This window comes from Carcharodon carcharias, chromosome 4 (genome assembly GCF_017639515.1).
Source record: "Carcharodon carcharias isolate sCarCar2 chromosome 4, sCarCar2.pri, whole genome shotgun sequence".
NCBI lineage: Eukaryota > Metazoa > Chordata > Chondrichthyes > Lamniformes > Lamnidae > Carcharodon > Carcharodon carcharias.
In genome coordinates, this window is record NC_054470.1 from 43,358,031 (window position 1) to 43,383,494 (window position 25,464).

The 25,464-nt window shown below is 39.0% G+C and overlaps 1 protein-coding gene across 3 annotated transcripts in view; it reads right to left on the minus strand.

Annotated features, from left to right (window-relative positions):
• The window catches only part of ror2 (receptor tyrosine kinase-like orphan receptor 2), a 341,044-nt gene that overhangs the window by 8,845 nt on the left and 306,735 nt on the right, over nt 1–25,464 (minus strand). For 2 of the 3 annotated variants that reach the window (XM_041186822.1, XM_041186820.1), the window contains 4 exons: nt 22,384–22,511; nt 19,350–19,664; nt 15,668–15,922; nt 1,213–1,415 (listed from right to left, as the gene is read on the minus strand). In XM_041186822.1, coding sequence (XP_041042756.1) covers nt 1,213–1,415; nt 15,668–15,922; nt 19,350–19,664; nt 22,384–22,511 — 901 coding nt within the window. The remainder of the gene's footprint in view (nt 1–1,212; nt 1,416–15,667; nt 15,923–19,349; nt 19,665–22,383; nt 22,512–25,464) is intronic. The other variant, XM_041186821.1, reaches the window with a different exon arrangement.

Below are 25,464 nucleotides of genomic sequence, written 5' to 3' on the forward strand. Positions count from 1 at the left end.
TGTTTATGGGATTGCTTAGCTCCATCTATAGGGATGCTGCTTCCACTCTTTAGCATGCATGCAAGTGTTATAGCTTCAACAGGTTGTGATTTCATTTTCAAGTATGCCTAATTCTGCTGCTGGTATTTCATCTACACTCCTCATTTATCCAGGGTTAGTTGCCTGATTTGATTATAATGGTAGCATAAGGGACATGCTTGGCCACAAGGTCACAGATTGTCGTTGAATTGTTGTGATCCTGTTGTGGACGATTCATGTTTAAAGAAGTAGTCCGAACACCCAACAATTAACCAACAGAACCACGCCACAGGATTTCACATTGTTTAACAAAAACAAACATTGTATATATAGAGAAATTAAACAAAGCAAGCATCACTAACTTAACAATACAGCTCATAAAGACTTATGCTATTAACCCAGTCCTTCTTTTTGCATGCCCCCAATGGTTCCCTGATCTTATGACGTCTTGACGGTTCATTCACTTTTCCTGGGACCAACCCAAAGGTATGCCACAGCCCACTGAAATTCACTTTAATTCTCCCCAGTGTTCCAGCTACCCTTTGAGGTAAGATTCTATGGGGATCCTTCCATTAGCATTTGGCTAAGTGATCCACCAATTTTCTTTAATGACTTCACGACCGTGGACTCCTCAGCTCCTTGTCCTGGCTTTGGACTTTAACCCGCAGGTTCTGTACAGCTCTTTCTAAGCTAACTATTCAAGCTGACTGCTTTCTGTCACAAGTCTCTGTGAGGACCACTGTAGATTTCTTCCTCTAGCTTCAAACAAGGCAAATCTTCCAGCTGCTCTACTCCTCACGAAATCCAAACTGAGCTGGAACCCCCACCCGCATTCCATGTGGTGAACAATAAAGTTAGTTTTTTCTCTTGGGCCTGACTAACAGTTATTCCTTTGGCTTTCCCAGGGATGACTAGTTACTATTGGTTTGGCAAATTTCAAACTCTTTTTTTGGTGTAGTGCAATGGGATCTTGAATGCTCTTTAATGGCAGGACCTCAGTCTAACAGCCCTCCACATAGACAGCATCTTCAATAATGGAAGACCCTTTCATCACTGCACTGAAGGGTTGGTCTAGATGATGCACTCAAACACATCGCCTTGAGCTCAGAGATGACAATGCTGCCAATACGTTAAGTTGACATGTGAACTGACAATCATGAAACAAGTTAAATTATGACACTAGCATAAAATTACCTGTTTGTGAGGGCTGATGAGTGGCATCTCCATGTCCTGACTGGGCGATGCCATCAGCTGGCGCCGCTGTGGAGAAGGTGTAGATGCTTTGTGTTTGTTTCGACACATACATATTAGGAAAAATAACAAAGCAATGACCAGTGGAATGGCAATGCTGGGGACAAGTATGTAGAGGATCTCCATTTTGCTATTTTCACGTGGATCTGTAGAAATAAATAGATACTGTTGGTATTGCTCAAACTTGTTCAGTGTCTTAGTCAAGCAATCCTTATATATATTATATATATATATATATATATCTATATCTATCTCGAAAGAACCATAAATATTGTTTCAGTTATTTATAAGCTTTTGTTGTTTTAATAATATATTTGAAAGGACAGTTGAAGAAGTGATTTTTAAGTTAAGAACTCTTGAGGAAGCTAATTCAGTTTCACTGCAGAGGAACAACCATTATAATGTTTACTCATCTTTATAATATCTACTTCAGCATCTGATCTAACCCAATTTTTTCATTCAGGTTATCGGACTCTACTTACATAACATTTTGTCTTTCAATAAAGGTGAAAAGAAATAAAAGGAAGTTAACTTCATAACTTAATTTTCAGAGAACCTCAATGATGGTAGTGTAACAGTGTGCAAATCACAAGTTACAGTAGCTGTCAACAACAATTTAGTGCATGTATGAAGTTTCTAGTCAGATGGTAAAATAATATTTTTACAAAAAAGCAAGTTGAGGAGCAAAAATGCAAGAGAGCAAGAAATGCTGCTCATCGAATCATAGAATGGTTACTGCACAAAAGGAGGCCATTGGCTCATCTTGTCTGTGCTGAATCTTTGAAGGAGCAATTCACCTAATGGAACTCTCCCATCATTTTCCCATATCCCTTTAAATTCTTCCATTTCAGATAATAATTGAATTCCCTCAAGTAGCTCAATTGAATCTGCCTCCTCCACACCCTAGGGCGGTGCATTCCAGGTCCTAACCACTTGCTGTATCAAAACGTTCTTGCCATTGCTTCTTTTCCGAATTACATTAAATTTGTGCTCTCTGGTTGTTGATCCTTCCATCAATGGGAACAGTTTCTCCCTATCTGCTCTGTCCAGACCCCTCATGATTTTGAATACCTCTATCAAATCTCCTCTCAACCTTCTCCCTTCCAAGAAAAAACAGCCTCAACTTCTCTAATCTACGTAACTGAAGTTCTTCATCCTTGGAACCATTCTCATTAATCATTTCTGCACTCTCTCTAATGCATTCACATCCTTCCTAAGGTATAGTGCCCAGAACTGGATGCAATACTCCCTGGATGCAGTACTCCAGTTGAGGTCAAACCAGTGTTTCACACAGGTTTAACATAACTTCCTTGCTTTTGTACTCTATGCCCTTATTAAAAAAGCCTAGGCTGCTGTATGATTTATTAACTGCTCTCTCAATCTGTCCTGCCACCTTCAATGACTTATGCATATATACACACACAGGTCCATTTGCTCTTCATCCCCTTTAGAATCTCACCCTTTATTTTATATTTTCTCTCCATGTTCTTCCTCCCAAAATGAATTACTTCACAAATCTTTGCATTAAATTTCATCTGCCACTTGTCTGTCTATTTCACCAACCTATCTATGTCCTTTTGAAGTTCTACACTATTTCCTCACAATACTTCCAAATTTTTAAATTGTGCCCTGTATACCAAGGTCTTGGTCACTGATACATACCAGGAAGAGCAAAGGTCTTAACATCCTGGGGAATTCTACTATAAACCTTCCTCCAGTCCAGAAAACAACCATTAACCATTGCTCTCTGTTTCCTGCCACTCAGCCAATTTCGTATCTATATTGCTATTGTCCCTTTTATTCCATGAGCTCTAACTTTTAAAAATTCATTCACAGGATGTGGGCTTCACTGGCTGGGCCAGCATTTATTGCCATCCCTAGTTTCCCGTGAGAAGGTGATGGCGAGCTGCACTCTTGAACCAACACAGTCCATATGGTGTAGGTACACCCACAGTGTTGTAAGGAAAGGAGTTCCAGGATTTTGACCCAGCTACAGTGAAGGAACAGTGATATATTTCCAAGTCAGGATGGTGAGAGACTTACAGAGGGAAATCTTCCAGATGGTGGTTTCCCATCTATCTGCTGCCTTTGTCCTTCTAGAATGTAGTGGGTTGGTCGTGGGTTTGGAAGGCGCTATCTAAGGAGCCTTGGTGAATTTTCTCACAAGTCCGACATGTGGCACTGTATCAAATACCTTTCAGATGTCCATGTGCACCACATCAACAACAATACCCTCATCTTCCCTCTCTTTTACCTCATCAAAAAACTTAAGCAAAGGAGTTAAACACGATTTGCTTTTAACAAATCTGTGCTGCCTTTCCTTAATTAACCCACGTTTGTCCAAGTGACTATTAATTTTATCCTGAATTATTGTTTCTAGAAGCTTGCCCACCACCGAGGTTAAACAGACTGACCTATAGTTGATGGGCTTATCTTAACGCCCTTTTGAGAACAAGGCAATTCTCCATTCATTTGACACCACCCAAGTCTAAGGAAGCTTAGAAAATTATGGCCAGTGCCTCTAAAATTTCCACTCTCACATCCTTGGATGAATCTCATCCAGTCTTGGTGCCTTATCAACTTTAAATAGACAGCTTTTCCCATACCATCTCCTTATCAATTTTAAACCTTTCAAGTGTCTGAACCAATTCCTCTTTTATCATGAACATGCTATTGAAGTGACTGCTATTAAAATAACAGTTTAATTTCAGCCATTTCTATTCACCAATCATATATCAGCATTACAAGGCCCGAAACTTACTTTTTTGGGAACTTAACTAAATTCTTTACATACGAATTAGGATCAAGGGTAGGCCACTCGGCCCCTTGAGCCTACACCACCATTCAATAAGATCATGGCTGATCAAAATGTAACCTCAATCCCATACTCCTGCCTACCCCTGATAACCTTTCACCCCCTTGTTAATCAAGGAGCTACCTGGCTCTGCCTTATAAATGTTCAAAGAGTGCTTTTACTGCTTTTTGAGGAAGTGAGTTCCAAAGACTCTCAACCCTCGGGAGAGAAAAATTTCTCCTCATTTGTCTTAAATGAGCAACCCCTTATTTTTAAACAGTGACCCCCTAGTTCTAGATTGTCCCACAAGAGGAAACATCCTCTCCAATTCCGCCCTGTCAAGACCCCTCAGGATCTTAAAGGTTTCAATTAAGTCACCTCTTACTCTTCTAAATTCCAGCAGATACAAGCCTAACCTGTCCAGCCTTTCCTCATAAGACAACCACCCATTCCTGATATTAGTCTAGTAAATCTTCTCTAAACTGCTTCTAATGCATTTACATCATTCTTTATATAAGGAGACCAGTACTGTACACAATACGTGGCACTTGCCTTCAAATGCCTTTTGGAAATCTAGGTACACCAATGCCCTGTACAACTGAAACATAACCTCCCTACTTTTGTAATCAATTCCCCTCACAATAAATGATAACATTCCATTAGCTTTCTTAATTACTTGCTGTACCTGCATACTAACCTTTTGTGATTCATGCATTAGGATACCCAAATCCCTTTGAATCTCAGAGCTCCTCAATCTCTCCCCATTTAGATCATATGCTTCTTTTTTATTCTTCCTGCCAAAATGAATGATTTCATATTTGTCCACGTTATACTTGATTTGCCAGGTCTTTACCTACTCACTTAACCTATGTCACTTTGTAGCCTCCTTACATCCTCTTCACAATTTACTTTCCTACCTATCTTTGTGTCATCAGCAAATTTAGCAACCATTCTATCAGTCCCTTAATCTAAGTCATTTATATAAATTGTAAGAAGTTGAGGCCCTAGCACTGATCCCTCTAGCACACCACTCATCACATCCTGCCGACTAGAAAAAGACCTATTTATGCCAACTCTTTACTCCCTGTTAGCTAGCCAATCTTCTCTCCATGCCAATATTTTACTCCCTACACTATGAGCTTTTACTTCCTGCAATAACCTTGAACTTTATCAAATGCCTTCTGGAAATCTAGGTACAGTACATCTACTGGTTCCCCTTATCCACAGCATATGTGATTCCTACAAAGAACCCCAATAAATTGGTTAAACATAATTTCCCTTTTACAAAACCATGTTGACTCTGCCTGATTGCCTTGATTTTTTCTAAGTGCCCTGCTATAAAATCTTTAACAATAACTTTCAACATTTTCCCTATGACAGATGTTAGGCTAACTGGCCTATAATTTCCTGCTTTCTATCTCCCTCACTTTTTGAATTAAGGAGTTATATTTGCTATTTTCCAATCTATTGGAACCGTCCCCAAATCTAGAAAATTTTGGAAGATTAAAACCAGTGCATCAACTCTCTCACTAACCACTTCTTTCAAGACCTTAGGGTGAAGTCCATCTGGACCTGGGCATTTGTCAGCCTGCAGCCCCAACGATTTGCTCGATACCGCTTTCCTAGTGACTGTAATTTTCCCAAGTCCCTCCCTCCCTTCCATTTCCTGATTTACAGCTATTTCCGGGATGTTACTTGTGTCGTCTATAGTGAAGATCGAAGCAAAATACCTGTTTAATTCATCTGCCATCTCCCTACTTTCCATTATCAATTCCCCAGATGCACTCTCTATAGGACCAATGCTCATTTTGTTAACTCTTTCCTTATTTAAATATCTATAGAAACTCTTACTATCCGTCTTTAATTACTAGCTAGCTTTCTCTCACACTCTGATTTCCCCCCCTTATTAATCTTTTTGTCATCCTTTGTTGTTCTTTATATCCTTTCCAATCTTCTGACCTGCCACCTATCTTCGTATAATTATATGCTTTTTCTTTAAGTCTGATACTGTCTTTAACTTTTTTAGTTAACCATGGATGGTGGGCCCTCCCCTTGGAATTTTTGTTTCTCATTGGAGTGTATATACTCTGTGTATTCTGAAATATCCCTTTAAATGTCTGCCACCGAACTTCTATTGCCCTACCCCTTAACCTCATTTGCCAGTTCACTTTAGCTAACTCTGCTTTCATGCCCTCATAATTGCTCTTATTTAAGTTTAAAATGCTAGTTTCTCCCTCAAAATGAATGTGAAATTAAATCATATGATTATTGCTACTACCTAGGGGTGTCTTCATCAGGAGGTTATCAATTAATCCTATCGTGTTGCTCAATACCAGGTCTAGTATAGCCTGCTCTCTGGTTGGCTCTAAGAAACTATCCTGAAAATATTCTATGAACTCCTCCACCTACCTTTGTCCATCTGATTTTTCCAGTCTATACGTAGATTAAAATCCCCCATGATTATTGCTGTACCTTTCTGCCAAGCTCCCATTATCTCTTCTTTTATACTCTGTCCTACTATGTAGTTACAATTTGCGGGCCTGTACACCATTCCCACCGGTGACTTCTTGCCTTTATCATTCCTAATCTCAACCAAACTGCTTATACATCCTAGTTTCCTGAGCTTAGGTCATCCCTTGCTAATGTGCTAATACCATCATTAATTAACAGAGCCACCCCTCTACCTTTTCCTAACTTCCTGTCCTTCCTAAATGTCACATACCCTTTGATATTTAAGCCCCACTCTGTCATCCTGTAGCCATATCTCTGTAATGGATATCAGATCGTACTTATCCATTACAGAGACATGACTACAAATATCAGATTGTACTTAATTATTTGCACTATCAGTTAATCTATTTTGTTTCAGTAACAGTTACTGATTCTGTTAGATATCATACTGTTAGCTTCCATGCCTTTTTTAAAATATTAAATAAAGGTTTGCATCTTACATATAGTTTCACAGATATATTAGCTTGGTCATATGAACAATTTGAGAAAATGTAAGCATTTAAAACATTACTTCAAGAAATGCTTTCAAATCACATTTAAATCTTACTTTCTCTGTTTATTAGTACACTTTATCTGACATCAAGCCATGCGTGAACCAAATCTTTTTTCCAGCGGGCCATTGAGAAAACTGAAGTCATCTCATTTGGTGCTTGACAAAAACTCCATCCCCTTATCCTTATCAGCATCTCTGTCCCCTTCCTAAGCAGATGATGCAAACTCTTGGTGTCCTGATAGGCCCAGAGTTCCAAACTCATCATTTGGACCACATACTTTGAAACATTGCCTGTTTCTACCCCCATTTTACTCCCATCATTACTGAAACTCAAACCCACACTTTCATTACCTTGATTCACCTCCCTGGCTCCTCCCTAAACAAACTCCATATTATCTAACATTCTATCATCTGCCTCCCCTCCTACCTTAACACACGCTTGCTAATCACCTCTATCCTTTCAATCTCCACCTGTTTCCCCTCTTCCAATACACAAAATTCAAAATCTTTATCCCGAATTTACAAATCCATCCCATCCCATCTCTGTATCATAGCCTGCACCCTCTAATTGTCAGTTTCTCATTTGGTGACTGTAGTAATTAGAGTTCTGATAAATGTAGGACAGCAGCTTTAAGAATAATCTCATATTGTAAGATCACATGATCTGTGTAAACCAATCAGCAGCATGGGGAACCTCTAGGAGAGGGTTCTTCTTTAGTTATAGAGTTAGATGCACACATGTACCTGCTGCTACTGTCTTGTAAATAAAGTTCAATGTTTCCACCAAGAAAAGTTACCTGGAAAATCAACTCTATAACAAACTGGTGATGAGGATGGCATAGCCTTTTCCTTGCTAAATGAGACCCAAAAGTGGTTTGTGGTCTGATACTGTTGTGAAGTGTCACCCATGCTCGCATTGGTTGAATTTTTTTTTACACCAATAATAATCAACAGACCTTCCCTTTCGATCTGAGAATATCTTTTCTCAGCTGTGTAAGTGTCCTGGATACATAGCCTATTGGCCTCTCTGTGAGTCGTCCATCTTGTGAGATAGTACTGCTCCCATTCTACAGGAGGACACATCGCAAGTTAGCACCAATTCCTTTGTCGGCTTGTGGTGCACCAACAAATTTGAAGAGTGCAAGAGCTGTTTTACTTTCACAAAGACTTCTTCTTGGGTGACTTCCAAACCCAAGGTTTTTCTTTAGCAGTGAATGTAGAGGGGCTAAAATCATTGATAAAATTGGTAGAAATTGGCCATAATAATTTACCATCCTTAAAAATGATTTAAGTTCAGAGACATTCTTGGGTGCAGATGCCTCTGATTGCTTTAACCTTCTCTTCAACAGGGTGTAACCCTTGGAACATCTACCCTGCTGCCTGAAAAGTACATTTTTCCTTCTTTAGACATACTCCTTCTAAAGATCGTTTCAGGACTTTCTCTAGATTAGCCAAGTGTTCGTTTCTGTGAATCCAGTTATTAGTACATCGTCCAGGTAGACCACAACTTGAGGTAATCCTTGTAGCAAGCTCTCCATCGTCCTCTGAAAAATGGCACAGGCCCAAGAAACACCGAAGGGCAGGCGTGTGTATTGATATAACCTTTTGAGTGTTTACGGTCTCAAATTCTCGGGAGGCATCATCCAGTTCCAGCTGCTGATATGCGTGACTCATGTCAAGCTTTGTATATGTTGTTCCTCCTGCTAGTTTGGCACAGAGGTCTTCAATCTTGGAAATAGGATACTTGCCCACTTTGGCTGCCTTTGTTGACTATTAGTGCATCATCCACAGATCTGGACAGTCTGATCCGGTTTTAGGACAGGACTGCCCACTCATGAGAGCTGAACCACTTTGATGACACCCAGCCTTTCTAGCTGGTTCAACTCAGCGTCAACCTTCTCTCTCAGGATGTATGGCACTGACCTTGCTTTCAAGAAGTGAGGAGTTACTTCTGGGTCCAAGTAAATCTTGGCCTGTAGGCCTTTGATTTTTCCCAGTTTAGCCTTGAAGACTGTTTCATTTTTTTTAAGCAGCTCTGGCAGCCCTCCTGCTTGCAACTGGAAGATTTCAGACCAGTTTAATTTAATCTCTTTTAACCAATCATGCCCGAGAAGGCTTGATCCTTCACCTTCTACCACCATCGCTGGTTGTTGTGCTGTTTGGTGTCTATAATAAACAGGTATACTGGTGATACCTTTTACCTGGATTTGTTCGCCTACATACATTTTCAAAAGTTTGTTCCAAATTTAATTGTTGAGCACCTTTACTTAAATATCTGAAAGTGTGGTCCTCCTACTACAGTGGTAGAAGCACCAGTGTCTACTTCCATTTTTAAGGGTTTACCTTTCACCTGTAAAGTGACAGTGATTGGTTCTGTCTTCTCAACTTTCATGTTGAATAAGGGATAAATGTCAGAATGGGTTGTTTCTGGCTCTTTCATGCTTTATACTTCATTGGACTTCGTTTGTTATCTAGAAGCCTGTTTTAGTCTTGCTTTGCAATGTTTCAATATGGGCCTACTTTTGTGACAAAAATAACGCTCCACCATTTTAAGTTGCCAATTGTTAGGAGTATGATTGTTTCCATGTTGATAAAAGTTAAGTTTTTGAATTTACTGCTGAGCCATCTCCTCTAAATTTGCAGATAGCGGGAGCTTAGTAGAGTTAATTCTAGTAACTCTTAGTAAAGTCACACAGTGCCTATCTGGGAATATCAAGAATGAAGATGATTGTGCAAAGTTATCTTTGGTGGCCGGGAATGGATGGTGTTAGACAGACCTGTTACACACCATCGGGAACTGCCTTCTTCTGTGTCGTACTCCAATCTTTAAAGAGCTTTCTGACCTGGTTTGTGGTCAGTTCTAAATATCCTACTCCCGCTCTCATTCTCAAAGCACTTTGGCTCATTTTATTAAAAGTAAAGGCGACATACAAATAAAGGAAGTCTTTGCTTAACGTCACCCTCACAACATAATTTCACATTGTCACTCTCTAATTAGAACCCTGTATTCGCATTGCATTGCTACTGTTTCACGTTAATGTCGTGGTACACTTGGACATTCCCATATAAGTTCCATGTTCAGCTTGCGAGAGCTGGGTCTCGGGTAAGGTTAGGAACAGGCAATCGAGGGAGGGGATTATGAGCCTCAGCAGACGTTTTTGCAGAACGTCGTGTTTTCCAGGAACCAATTAACAATGTTAAGCGAAGACTTCCTTCCAAAGACATGGAGAACAATGGGATTTACAAATCAATGAAGGAAAATATATTTGGCTTGGCCTAAATAGCCAAGTGGTTATGGTACTGGGTTTGTAACCCCAAGATCAAGAGTTCAAATCTCACAATGGCACACTATGAAACAATATAACTTCATCTGAAACAGATGGAAACGGGTTTGTACTCGAAAGAGTTACAGTTGTAATGTCTTACTTACTTTCCTTAGCTCTGCTGGTGCCCCCCAGTGGTCAATTCAGTATTGTGGCAGGCCGCATTTGCTGCAAACACAGTGCATGTACAGTTGTACTGTTTAGTCCGTGATGTCTTTGGGAGCAATGGAGTATAAACTAGTCTATGGAACCCATTTATATTCTGATTTCTTATCTGTATGACTGCAGTCCTCCACTCATTTCATTGATCATGCCACATCAATTTACAATGGTATTTTATAATTTAAAAATAGCCCCTGACAAAACCCAAGTTCTGAAGGACAAAATCTATCAATGCTTTTCTGCACATGTACAGACAAGTGTGCATGCACAGGTGTGCATTGGCAGCCATCTTTGTGGCCATCTTGCATTGGCAGGAGATACAGTGATTGTAGCACAAATCAAGATTACATAAGCCATGCTCTGCTACATTGTCAATATTTTACAATTAAGCAACATTCTTTTTTCAGTGATCCAATTGTAGTCATTTTCTTACACATTAATATCATGGGATGATACTAAAGGAGGCCATTTGGTCCATTGTGATTGTTCTTTGGTAGGGGTATTCAATTAGCCCCACTTTCCTGCTCATTCCCCATAGCCCTCTAATTTTCTTCCTCTCTCAAGTTTTTGCCCAATTCCTGATTGAAAGTCATTACTGAATCTGCTTTTACCATCCCTTCAGGCAATGTATTCCATAACAATTCACTGTGTTAAATTTCTTTTCCCCTTTCATGGTCTCTGGTTCTTTTGATAATCACTTTAAATCTGGGTCCCCTGATATCCACCCTTCTAGCACCAGAAACAGTTTCCTTTTATTTGCTCCAGAGTTTGAACAGCTATCAAATCTCCCCTTAAAATTCTCTGTTTTAAGGATAACAATGCAAGTTTCTCAGGGCTCTCTGTGTGATTGGAGTCTTTCATCGCTGCCACCATTCCAATAAATCTTCTCTGCACCTTCCAAGGTCTTCATATCCTTCCTGAAGTCTGGTGCCCATTGAACATAATATTCTATCTGAAAGCCAGCATGGATTTGTTAAAGGAAAATTGTGCTTGACTGGTTTGATTGAGTTGTTTGATGAACGAATGTGGATTGTTGATGAGGGGGAGTGAAGTTGATGTTGTTCAGGTAGAATTTCACAAGATGTTTGATAAAATTCCACATAAGGGACGTGTTAGCAGATTTAAAGCTGGCCTAACCAATGTTTTATATCAGTTTAGCATAACTTCCTTACTTTTGTATTTTATGGCTTTATTAATAAAGTCAAGGATCCGATGTGCCTTTTTAACAGCCTTCTCAACTTGTCCTGCCACCTTTAAAGATTTGTGTAAGTACAACCCTAAATCTGTGTCTTCACTTGCTTTAAAACTTTACCACTTTGTTTACAATGCTTCTCATCGTTCTACTAAAATGTATTGCTTCATGTTTCTCTGCCTTAAATTTCATCTGCCATATATCTGCCCACTTTACCTGTCTATTGATGTTTGCCTGAAATCCATTATTTTCCTCCTCACTGTTTACCACATTTCTGAATTTCACATCATCTGCAAGCTTTGAAATTAGGTCCTGTCTATTCAGGTCAAGGTTATTAATATATAAAAAGAGCAAAATACCTCAAACTTAAAAAAAAACACCACCTTCTGCTCCTTAGCCAATTTTATATCCATGCAGCCTTTAATCCTATTAGCTTTAAGGCTGCTAACAAGTCCATTATGTGGAACTTCTATACAATATCAACTTCATTTCCCGATCAACCCTCTCTACTTCATCAAAGAACTCAATCACGTTAGTCAAACACAATTTGCCTTTAGCAAATCCATCCAATGAATTCTGTCCCAGATTATTATTACTAAAAAATTGGGGCCAGAGCCTCTACAATTTCTACCATTACTTTCCTGAGTAACCTAGAATGCAACCATCTGGACTAGATGACCTTTCTACTTTTGAGTACTGTCATTCTTTAAAGTAACCCTCTTCATCTATTTTTATTCCATACAACATAATTTCTACCTTCTCCTGTACCACTGATCCATTGACAGCATCCTCTTCTCACCTGAAGATAGATGCAAAGTACTCAGCCATGCCTTCTGTCACCATAAAATTATCTTTTTGGTCCCTAACTGGCTCCACGTTTCATTTGACTATCCCTTTAACATTTGTGTGTTGTATTCTTTTCTATGTTATGTTTTCTCTTTGTCCCTTTCTTAATATCTCTTCTATATTTCTATATTCGGCTTGTTTATCTATTGCATTATGAACATTATATTTGTCACAAGCTATCTTTTTCTTTCTCATTTTAATTTTGACATTGAATCATCTAGGAAGCTTTAGCTTTGGATGCACTTCCTTTTTCACTCATGAGAATCTGTCTAATCTGTACTTCAAGCAGCTCATCTTTGAAGGTCTGTTATTGTTCAATTACTGTATTGCCGACCAATTTTTGATTTCAGTCCACCTGGGCCAGATCTCTTTTCAACACACAGAAACAGGTTTACCTGCAGTTAAACATTTTCATGATTGATTGCACCTTGTTCTTTCCCATAGCATCATCAGGTTTAGAATAGTTATGATTATTATTTCCCAAATGCTCTCCAAAGTAACATGCTTCCCCTCTTCCCCGGAACCAGATCCAGCACTGCTTCCTTCTTCATTGGGCTGAAAACACAGTGATTGAGATAGTTCTCTTGTACGCATTTCAGGAATCTACTCCCTACCCCTGCCCCCAACACATTCTTTGCCCTTTAAACTGTTACCATCCCAGTCTATATTAAAAGATAATTGTAGTCCCCCATTATCACTATGCTATAGTTCTTGCACCTTTCTGCAATTTGTCTGCAAATTTTCTCCTTTATTTCATTTGCAGTATTTAGTGGCCTACAGTCTACACCCAGTAAAGTAACATAACTGCTCTTTTTTGTTGTTGCTTAATTCTAACTAAACAGATTCTATCTTTCACCATTTAATTACATTGTCACCCAATCAGAAGGTTCTTGGTTCAAGTTCCAAGCTTGAGATTTCAGCACAAAAATTTAGGTTGACACTACAGTGCAGTGCTGAGGGAGTGTTTCACTGTTGATGGTGCCATCTGTGATTGAGATGTTGGACCTGTCTGCTTTCTCAAATGGACATAAAAGCTACCATGGCACCATTTTGAAGAGGAGCAAATGAGTTATTCTTAGTGTCCTGGCCAATATTTATCAACATCATTGAACCAGAATAATCTGGTCATTATTACATTATTGTTTTGGGAACTTGCTGCGTACAAATCAGCTGCTGCATTTCCTACAACAGTGACAACACTTCAAAAGTAATTCATTTGCTGTAAAGAGCTTTAGGACATTGAATTTGTGAAAGGTGCTATATAAACTTCAGTCATTTTTTCAGTTCTATAATAGTTACTTTGATCAATACTACAACAGCCCTGGTATTATTCCTTCCCCATCTTTTCTGAATACTTTATAGCCAGGGATAAAGCTCCCAAACCTCCCATACCTTAAGCCAGTTCACTATTATTGCTACTAATTTCCAATCTCACATGGTGATCTTCATCTGAAGTTCACCAACCTTATGTGCCATTCTATGCACACTTATGCACATGTGCTCCAAATCTATCTTAAACTGCCTCAACTTTCGCTCCCCATCTCACCCCTCCTAATCCTGAAGTATTCTTTTACACTATTGCTAACTATTTCTTCCAGTCCTCTTATGCACCTTGCTTCTCTTTAATATTTCGCCCTTACGCTCAGCCCTTTGCCAAATTTGTTTATATCCTCTCCAAAGAACTAGTTAATCTCCTCATGAATTGGTTCAAATGTCTCAGGAATCTGCAGCCCTCCTTCCTGCATCAATTCTCCAACCATATGTTGGTCATATCCTACTAATCCTATACTCACTAGCCCATGACACTGGGAGTAATCTAACCTTTGAGGCCCCACTTTTTAAACTTTCTCCTGAGCTCCTTAAACTCTGTTTGCAGAACCTCAACCCTTTCCCTGGTTCCTGGTGTCAGGCTAACTGGCCTGTAGTTACCTGTTTTGCCTCTTCCTTCTTTCTTGAATAGTGGTGTCACATTTGCTAACTTCCAATTAACTGGCACTGTTCCAGATTCTCGGGAATTTTAAAAAACTATAGCCAGAGCATCCATTATCTCTGCAGCTATCTCTTTTAGAACCCTAGGGTGTAGCTCATTGGGGAATTGTCAAATTTGAGTCCCTTATGTTTCTCAGTACTTTTTCTCCGCTGATATCAATTTCCTAATTTTCTTACTCAATTTAGCACCTATTTCTCTATTTCTGCTATGTAACTTCCGAATTCCACTGTGAAGACAGACACAAAATATTTGTTCAATGTCTCTGTTATTTCCTCATTCCCCATAATTTGTCCTGTCTCTGCTTCTAAGAGATCAACATTTACTTTAGCTATTCCTTCCTTTTTATATACTTGGAGGATGACTGTAGCACATCTTCTGTTTAAGTTTTGTTATGATTGGTACAGAATTATGTACAGATTCCATACTGAAGAAACTAAACGTTAAGCAACCTACAAGTGCTGCCCCCAACTAGTCGTCAGGATATGTACAAAGCAGCTCAGGGTGATTTTTTCCCTTGCACTTCCTTATTTCTGTGGGGGTAAAAACGACAAAACTCTTCACCCAAGAGCATGTTGAACTCAGCAGAGGCATATTAGCACTAAGAAATAGAAAGCTTTTTCAATTTCAGGTGCCCAGAGTTTTGCATCAAGCAATGATAGATGAAGAATAGCATGATCTAGATGCAGAATAAGACTCCCTCCACTCAGTCCAGGACTCAGAATAGTACTTCCTACTACACTATTCATTCCCCTTCACTAATCTTTCATGTGACTTCCTGAATGAGATTGTCAATTATAGCCAGCTGTGTGTTCCATGCTTACTTCAATCCATCACCCAGGTTGGGATCAAAGCAAGTGCAAGCGTTGAGAGGGGTAGTATGATAGACCAGTCCACCAGCTTGTCACTGATGAATGGATAGTTTGTCTTTCATTTATATTGTTTATGTTCAAATTACACGCAATTAATTTAAGATGAATTCACTATTACAATGCAAAATGTTTAACGTACAGTACCACATAATCAAAACACCAACATACAGCTTTATGGCACAGGTAATGTTATTATGAAATAAGCTGCTAAAGCTTACGGCAGGCAGGAATATCACAGAGTTCAAGGCGAGCATCGCTCTGTGTGTAGCACCACGGTCCGTCCATTTGTCCACCTGGATTGCGACAGTAAGCGTGGCCACCTCCAAGTTCTGGATATTCCAAGCTGCTGAACTGATGAGTGTGAGGATATTGGGAATTCCACGACTGGCACTTATATCCTGATTTTGTCACGCTGACAATTCCTCTGTAATCTGCTCCACTGCCATTGTAGCATTTATGATCTGTATGGCCAACTTAAACAAAGATACACTTAGCATATAGGGCACACTAGACTGAATAAAGTATGTTTCATTCAAAGCACAGAACCTCAATCCTGTTTATTCCTGTAATTTATGCTGGTTCTTCTGCTATACATTCTTCAATCACACCTACAATCACATCTAATCTTTACTTTTGCTTTGCTTTCAGTGCCAACTTAATTAATTATCTCTGATGGTTAGCCCAATAATAAAATCTACACGATTGTAGTGCTCAAAGTGGCTACAATGTCTTGATGTTAAGTTTTGAAATATTTCTGGTTCCTCAATGTGTTTCATTATAACAAGTTATCCAATAATCTATTTTTAAATGCAACTAACCCAAAAATGAATATCTAGGCTGATGAGTTTTGCTACATATGCAAACTATGTAGATAAAGTTTGACTCAGCTCTCGTATTGCTCGTCTTTGTCCATTTCCTTCTATTTATTGAAATCAGTTATGAATGTCATGATTGATAGAAAAGGTAAACAACAAAAGCAATTTTAATGAAAAATATTAATGTCACAGGAACATTGCAATTTACAAATACATCGGCAAATTAGCCTTAGGAGAGTCATCTTTAATCTGATGGCTAGTTATAAAAGCAGATATATGGAACCAGAAGGATTATTTCCACAAAAAAAGTGTTAAATGTCATACATATGTTGTCTAATTTGGGTGGCGCTGGTTTCATCCAGAGCATTGGTAGTGCTGTATAATGGGTTTTTACCACTTGCTAACATTCTGGTTGCTGCACAATGACATGGGTTTGAAGAATGTACTAAGGAATGTTTTTACCCATCAGTTAAACAAAGCCATGTTGCACAGCCAATCAGGAAGATATAATCTTGTTAATTATACCAGACTTCTGTAAGGAGGTGGGCCTACCCACAGTAGAAATTTGAGATGCTCTAAAGTACTAAATTATTCTAGTCACAACACCATCTATGGAGTTATCTTGCTCTATGTAATATTCACTGCAAAGTTTAATGCCCAAGCCCCACTTTCACCAGGCTATTAAGACCTATGAATTGGGTCAGGAGAAGGTGACTTCTGCATGGACATTTACCACTCATTGGGTGGAATTTTACGCTGGCAGGATTTTATTGTTCCACCTAAGTCAATGGACTTTTGAACAGCTAGTCGCATTTTATGGCCAAGCCCCCACCCCCACCACGATGGGCCATAAAATTCTGCCCATTATTATCAGAGTTATGCAACTTTGATACCTTTTTTCTTAATTATAAAAAAAGTGGAATAAAATAGAAAACTCAATTAATTTTCTATTTGGAAGGAATATTTGGATCACTTTACAAATATATTCCCGATATGATGTTCATGATAGTAAATTCAACCTGCTTCAAGATGTCAGACTTTAATTTTTTAAAAACATTATTTCAGTTCTCATTATCTTCACTCTTTTTCATTTATGAATTGCAACTTCCCAAACCTTTGAGTGCATCAATCTATACCTTAAGTTTTTAAACTTTCAATAACACACCCAGGTAAATGAACAGCACACTCTGCTAACTCCTGTTAAATAATGCACCATCTTTTGCCAGATAATTAATTAATATCAAAACAAAATCCTTTCTAGACCTTATAAATATAAATTCTCAAAACTCAGTACTGCATTTTGTTTTATTCTCAACTTAAAAAATGTCTTTTCTCCAGTCATTCAGGCTTTTAAGTTTAATTTAAAGCAGAAAACCCAAATGTTTTTAAAATGCCTCCAGGATTAGCATGTAAAAAATATTTCATGATCATTTATACATCACATTGAGGAAGGAACAGAGAGTCACGTATCCAAGTAGGCTAATAACACCAAGTTAAATGGTGTAGTAAATACTTTGAATGGGAGCAGAAAGTTGCCAGGCAATTTTGATAGATAAGGCGAGTAGGCAAAACCGTGGCATGTGGAAACGCAAGGTCATCCATTTTGAACCTAAGAAAGTTAGATCAGAGTGCTTTTTAAATGGAGGGAGAGAGAGAGATTTAGGATTCCAAGTAAAGAAAGCAGCAAAAACTAGTGGACAGGTTCAAAAAATAATTTCAAAGGCTAATGGGATGCTGACCATTACCTCAAGAGAACTTAAATATAACCGGGTGAAAGTTATGTTACAGTTACATAAAACTCTGGTTTTATGGTATTTAGGGTAATTGTTCAATTTGGGGCACCACACCTTGAGGACAGGTTGTATGGACAATTACAGAAAATGCTGGAAAATTCAGAGGTCTAACAGCACATGTGGAGAGAAAAACTTGGTTAACGTTTCAAGTCCATTTGACTCTTCTTCAGAGCTGTTTCAGATTTTCAGCATCCGCAGTATTTTGCTTGTATGGACAATACTTGTATTAACTTCAGTATAGAAAATTGAGGGGTGATATAATTGAGGTGTTTTAAGATGATGGAGAGAAACCATTTCTTCTGGTGGGGGAGTCCAGAACATGGGCACATTTATTAAAATTTTAGCATGGTTGTTCATGGATGGTGCCAGAAAGCATTTCTTTACGTAATGCTGATTGAAATCTGGGACACTCTCACAAAAAGATGTCGAGGCTGGGTTAATTGAAAATTTATAGAAAGAGATTAATGGGTTTTTTGTTAGGCAACTGTATTAAGGGTTATGGTACGAAGGCTGTTAGATGGCGTTAAAGTAAAGATTAGCCAAGATCTAAATGAATGATGAAACAGACTCGAGTGGCTGAATGGTCTACAGCTGTCCTTATGTTCCTTTGTCCAGCAGCTTGCAGTCAAATTTATGCGTTATATTTCCAAAAACATATAACCACAGATATTTGACAAAGAGCCAGAATGTCTAAAAACTGAATGACTATCAAACGCACTCATAAAAAAATCAGTCTCCTGACATTGTGTATGAATTACAGTTAAATTCTGAATTAACTAATTTAGTTAATTCTATTGATTATTTAATAGCAGCTAAAAATTGTGCTCTTAAAGGAACAAAGAAGAAGAAAGAAAGAAATGCTACCTGGCTAGGCAGATTTGTGCATTGTTATTATATGGTATAATGTTTCTCTCTTCAGACTGTTGACATGGTCTAAATTAACCTTAGAGTAATTGACTAGTTATGTGCTTCAGCAGAAAATGAAAAGCATTAGTGTGGTTGGGGTGGAGGGCAGGTAGTGTGGTGGTTTGATGGTGGAGCTGTCAGGAATTTTTGCTCCTCTGAATTGCTAAAAAATTCTGTTTCCTGACATTTGAAAATGTCGCTTATTATATTCCATTAGTCTGTGGGCTGAACATGTGATTTTCACTTGAGATCCATACAAGTGCTCAAACAGTCTAAATATTTTAATTACTGAACAACAATATTTTCATCAGAGAACAACAGGAGAATGGAACACATCAATGATTGATAGGATTAGTTAAGACAAACCAAATCTTTTTCATACTTACATCTGTTAATCCTATCCACAGGAATTCCGATTCTCATGCAGCTTGCTGCCTCGGGGCTTTCCGGCAGTGGCAGATCCTCACAGTTTGGCAACTGAAGCTGCATAAGAATGAGTGGGTTTGACCTTGCAATGACGTATTCTGTTCTACACAGATCGTTTTCCAGAACTTCACACTCATCTCGGCATAATTCCCGTGGTTTGGGATTACGGGAATTATCATCACAGAGAGGGAACACAAAGTGACAGAAAGATGGAATGGCAAATTGCGAACATTGATCCGAGAGATGGGTGGAAGTACCAATCATAGTAAATGCAGCTGAAATGAGAAGCACAATATTTGATTTATAAAGTAGTGCTATATGTAACCTATAATTATCAAACACATCATTACAATAAATCACTTGGCCCAGTTTTATATATTATATGTTTTGTTTGATTAAAATCAACTTAAATTTAGACAGGTTTTAGCTAGAAGTAAGTTAAAATAATTCATGCACATAATGTTAATCTTCAGATTGGAGTTAGCATTTAGCACACACATGCATATACAGGATTTGATTTTTAAATGATTCAACAAAATTACTGTTTAGTATGGGCTCCACCCAATGGCATCCTTACTTCAAACAAAAATAATTGCTTTTAAATCAAACACAAAATTGGTTGAACATAACTATCTGTTTACCAAATTGTGATATTTTGTTAATGCTAGAAAATTTGATAACTTTAACACTGGTGACCTGAAACTGTAATTGGTCAGCTTTAAATAAACCATAGATTTTGTCTTGATCCTGGTATATAGTGTAAAAATAACATGTTACACATATAATTCTTATGCTTTCAAGTTTCAGAAAGTAGAGCAGTAGTTATTCTTGAAAGTTGAATACTCCTTTGTTTAAGTATAGGAATACTCAGTACCAGCCAGGATGCCCATTTTGGTTCCCATCTTCAAATCAGTATGAAACCTCAAGGGAACTATTTTAACCAATTCCCTACCAAGCCACAATAATTGATAGTACCAGTATTAGCAGTGGTATCTTCATTGCCAAGCTGCAAAGTAGCACTGAAGTTTTATTTATCCTTGTTGAAGAATGAGGCATTGCATGGTGGATGCCTACTACACCTGATACCAATTCTAAGAAATGTATTGCAGAAAAACACAACACTGACACCCAAGAAATTCAGTAGCTTCATGCTTAACAACTACATGGCTCTCTGAAATTGTGTAAGTAAATTCCTGTAATTCTTGGGTTGAGCATTATTTGATTGTCACAAGCAACTCAAATACCTGCAGGACAGGAATTGCTCCACTTTACCACATGGTGTCTCTATAATTCAGGAAGTAAATGTGCAACTCCACAGTCATATTTGGCACAGTTCTGGTTGCGAGTTTGAAAATCCTATATTTTTGTACGTTTCAAATACAGGAAATTGCATAGTTCAAGTAAACAACATCTTTGCAAAATTTATTTAAGCAAAATTAATCTGAAGACACTGAAAATACTCAGCAGGTCAGGAACCATCTGTGGAGAGAGTAACAGAGTTAACACTTAAGATTGATGGATGACCAGATTTCCAGCATTTGCATTATTTGGGTTTTGCAAAGTTAATCTAATAAGCAGGAGGAAGGTGGTGGATGAGCCAAATGACTCAGTAAAGAATTGGCTGGGAATCCCACCTTGTTGCACATATTCTAAACATATTTATTTGGTATTTTCTCAGTTAATGTGACAAATAAAGTTCTGAATCTTTGTTAAGTACAGCATCTACAATGAGAACAGTGTCAGCTGCAGTGATGACACAGTGTTATTAATAACATGCTCATGCAAGATCGGCAGACTGGTGAGAAGGGAACAAGGTGCAGGTAGGGAAGGGGAAGTACAGTAAAATAGAGAATGAAAGAAGGAAAAGAAAGTAGAGCAAGACAATTACATGTTGATTATTAATTTTATAAAGGGAGCTGTGGAATAACAGAAACAAATGAAAAGCTGAGTTGAAGCAAAAATGACATCTCCTCATAGGTCAGAATATCTGACTTGGGTAGGGATCCTGTAATGTTATTAACTTCAAAGCTAAAATCAGAACTCCTAGGACTCCTCCATTTCCAAATATGTATTGGCCGCAAATAGCAATCATATTTTTCCTGCATTTTGATGCTTAAAAGTGATGTGACAGCCATACATATAATGGTATCTTTTTTCTGTCAGTATGCCGCAGCAACCATTTCATTTGCAATAAAAAACAAAACAGGGTGACATCTGACTTTGGCGGTTGGGCAAAACACAGAGATTGGCAGTCCATTTACCATTGGCTTCAATGGAAAATAAAAATAAGCTGCCAATATGCTTTTGTCCAATTTATGCCTCCTGCATAGTTTCCTGTTGCAGCATACATAAACCTGTACATTACAAATACAGGCATCAATATTTTGGTCACTGAAAATGGAAGCTATGCATAGTCATTGCTGAAGAATAAAAAGATGGAGCTCTTGATCAAAATCCTGGCAGACAGAAAGTCAAATCCAGACACAGATAATATCACAAGGAGATAGCATATACGACAACAAGAGGCATACAAACAGGTAAACACAAATTCTGCTTGTGGTTTTGTATTAACTTCCAAAATGTGCAAAGGATCAAAATTTAAAGGAGCTTTTATTTTAAAAATTGGTACCAATGAAGGTAAATTACCTATTGTTTTAAACTAGATAACTCAAGACAACAACCCCACATCATTAAACAGCACTTAAAAATAGTAAGTACAGCAGCTACCAAAAGTACCAGCTGTTTAGTACTTGATTTGCGGAAGTGCCACTGAAAAAATGTTGACCCTTTGAACATTTGGAAAATCAGTTTGTACAGCACGCATAATGGTATAAATATACTTCTAAAATGTAAAAACAAACAATATGTCTAGACATATTTAAATGAGGCTTAATGAAGAGGTTGACGTGCAACCTCAGATAGGAAAATAAAATGGAAGATAATGCTTCCTCTTCAGTGGGCTGAAGCACAAAGGGCAATTGCTCTGCTGCTTACCAGTAATTCGATTTTCAATTTCTCCCTGCATCTGGAGGGAATCCACATAAATGCTTTGGTTTCCAATGAATCGAGCACATGCAATCCCCCTGTACGGTTGACAGAATCCATCTTCAGTGTCTTCATCACTGCAAAAGCATAAATACATTTTGTTGCAGTTAATAACTACTTTGTTAGGTTTATGAAGATGATAAAGTGTTTCTTGCTCTTGCTAATTCTTTTAGCCCTGTTGGGTACTGCATAACCACTGAGCTTTCAGGGTTGCAATGGACTTTCCACTTGAATTACAGCAAGTTGATAACATGAAATGTTGCACTTACTAAATTAATTATTTAATTTGCAGTTTCTTCCATGGTGATGTTAGTGGGCATTCACAGTTTCAAAAAAAAGATTGTTGGGAACTATTTGTTCACTCAGATTGTGCAATACTGTTGCCCTCAGAAATATACAGGAACGGTAGCATAGTGATAATGTTACTGAGCTAGTAATCCAGAAGCCTGGACTAATGGTCCAAAATGAGTTCAAATCCCACCACAACAGCAGGGGAATTCAGGTCTACAGGATGCACGGCAGCGACTCGCCAAGACTCCTTCTGCAGCATCTTCCAAACTCATGACCTCTACCAGTTCGAAGAACAGCAATAGCAGGCACATGGGAACACTATGATCTCCAAGTTCCCCTCCAAGTCACGCACCATCCTGTCTTGGAATATATATCACTGTTCCTTCGTTGCTGCTGGGTCAAAATCCTGGAACTCCCACCCTAACAGCATTGTGGGTGAACATATAAATCAGGAGCAGGAGCAGGGGTACGTGATTTGGCCCCTCAAACTGCTCCATCATTCAATAAGATCATGGCTGATTTTTTTTTTCATTCATGGGATGTGGGCTTCGCTGCCTGGGCCAGCATTTATTGCCCATTCCTAGTTGCCCTTGAGGACCTGGTGGTGATCTGCCTTCTTGAACCACTGCACTCCATGTGGTGTAGGTACACCCAGAGTGCTGTTAGGAAGTGAGTTCCAGGATTTTGACCCAGCAACAGTGAAGGAACGGCAATATATTTCCAAGTCAGGATGGAGAGTGACTTGGAGGGGAACTTACAGGTGCTGGTGCTCCCATTTATCTGCTGCCCTTGTCCTTCTAGATGGTTGTGGTCATGAGTTTGGAAGGTGCTGTCTAAGGAGCCTTGGTGAATTTTTGCAGTGTATCTTGTAGATGGTACACACTCCTGCTACTGTGCATCGGTGGTGAAGGGAGTGAATGTTTGTGGATGTGGTGCCAGTCAAGCGGGTTGCTTTGTCCTGGATGGTGTCAAGCTTCTTGAGTGTTGTGGGAGCTGCACTCATCCAGGCAAGTGGGGAGTATTCCATCACACTCTTAACTTGTGCCTTGTAGATGGTGGACAGGCTTTGGGGAGTCAGGACGTGAGTTACTCGTCGCAGGATTCCTAGCTTCTGACCTGCTCTTGGAGCCAAGTATTTATATGGCTAGTCTAGTTCAGTTTCTGGTCAATGGTAACCCCTAGAAGGTTGATTGTGGGGAGATTCAGTGATGGTAATGCCATTAAACATCAGGGGGCGATAATTGGGTTCTCTCTTGTTGGAGATGGTCATTGCCTGACACTTGTGTGGCATGAATGTTACTTGCCACTTGTCAGCCCAAGCCTGGATATTGTCCAGGTCTTGCTGCATTTGGACATGGACTGCTTCAGTATCTGAGGAGTCATGAATGGTGCTGAACATTCATCAGCGAACATCCCCACTTCTGACCTTATGATGGAAGGCGGGTCATTGATGAAGCAGCTGAAGATCATTGGGCTGAGGACACTACCCTGAGGAACACCTGCAGTGGTGTCCTGGAGCTGAGATGACTGACATCCAACAACCACAAACATCTTCCTTTGTGCTAGGTATGACTCCAACCAGTGGAGAGTTTTCCCCAATTCCCATTGAGTCCAGTTTTGTTAGGGCTCCTTGATGCCACACTCAATCAAATGCAGCTTGACTTCAAGGGCAGTCACTCTTACCTCACCTTAGGAAATCAACTCTTTTGTCCATGTTTGAACCAAGGCTGTAATGAGGTCAGGAGCTGAGTGCCCTGGTGGAAACCAAACTGGGCGTCAGTGAGCAGGTTATTGCTAAGCAAGTGATGCTTGATTCCACTGTTGATGACCCTTTCCATTGCTTTACTGATGATCAAGAGTAGACTGATGGGGTGGTTATTGGCTGGGTTGAATTTGTCCTGCTTTTTGTGTACAGGACATACCTGGGCAATTTTCCACATAGCTGGGTAGATGCGAGTGTTGTAGCTGTACTGGGACATGCTGGGACCAGTGTCCTGGCGAATCACATAACTAGGGTCGTAGATAGGGCTTTAAACTAAATAGTAAGGGGGAGGGTTCAGTTGCATGGAAATATAAAAAATCAAAGTTTAAGGAGAGGGTAAGAGTGCAGGTTAGTGATGAGGCTGATTGCTATCAAAAAGTGAAAGGAAAGGACAGAGTATGTGAATGCCATATTGCACCAAAGAATCATATAAGAGTAAGGAAAATTGACAATAGGGCAAACTTAAAGGTTTTGCATCTGAATGCACATAGCATTCGGAATAAAACTAATGAGTTAACAGCACAAATAGAGATAAATAGGTATGATTTGGTGGTGATTACTGAGATGTGGTTACAGGGAGAACAGGTTTAGGAGTTGAATATACAAGGGTACTCAGTGTTTCGGAAGGATAGGCAGGAAAGAAAAGGAGGTGGTGTAGCTTTGTTAGTAAAGGAAGAGATCAGTGCTGCAGTGAGGAATGATATAAGCACTGGAAAGCAAGACATAGAGTCAGTTTGAATAGAAATAAGAAATAGCAAAGGAAAGAAGTCCCCAATGGGAGTAATCTATAGGTCCCCAAACAGTAGTTTAGCAGTAGGGCACAGTATAAATCAGGAAATACTGGGAGAATGTAAGAAAGGCACGGCAATAATCGTGGGTAATTTTCATTTGCATATAGACTGGACTAATCGAATTGGCAAGGGTAGCCTCGAGAGAGAGTTCATAGAGTGTATTAGAGATTGTTTCTTGGAGCAATA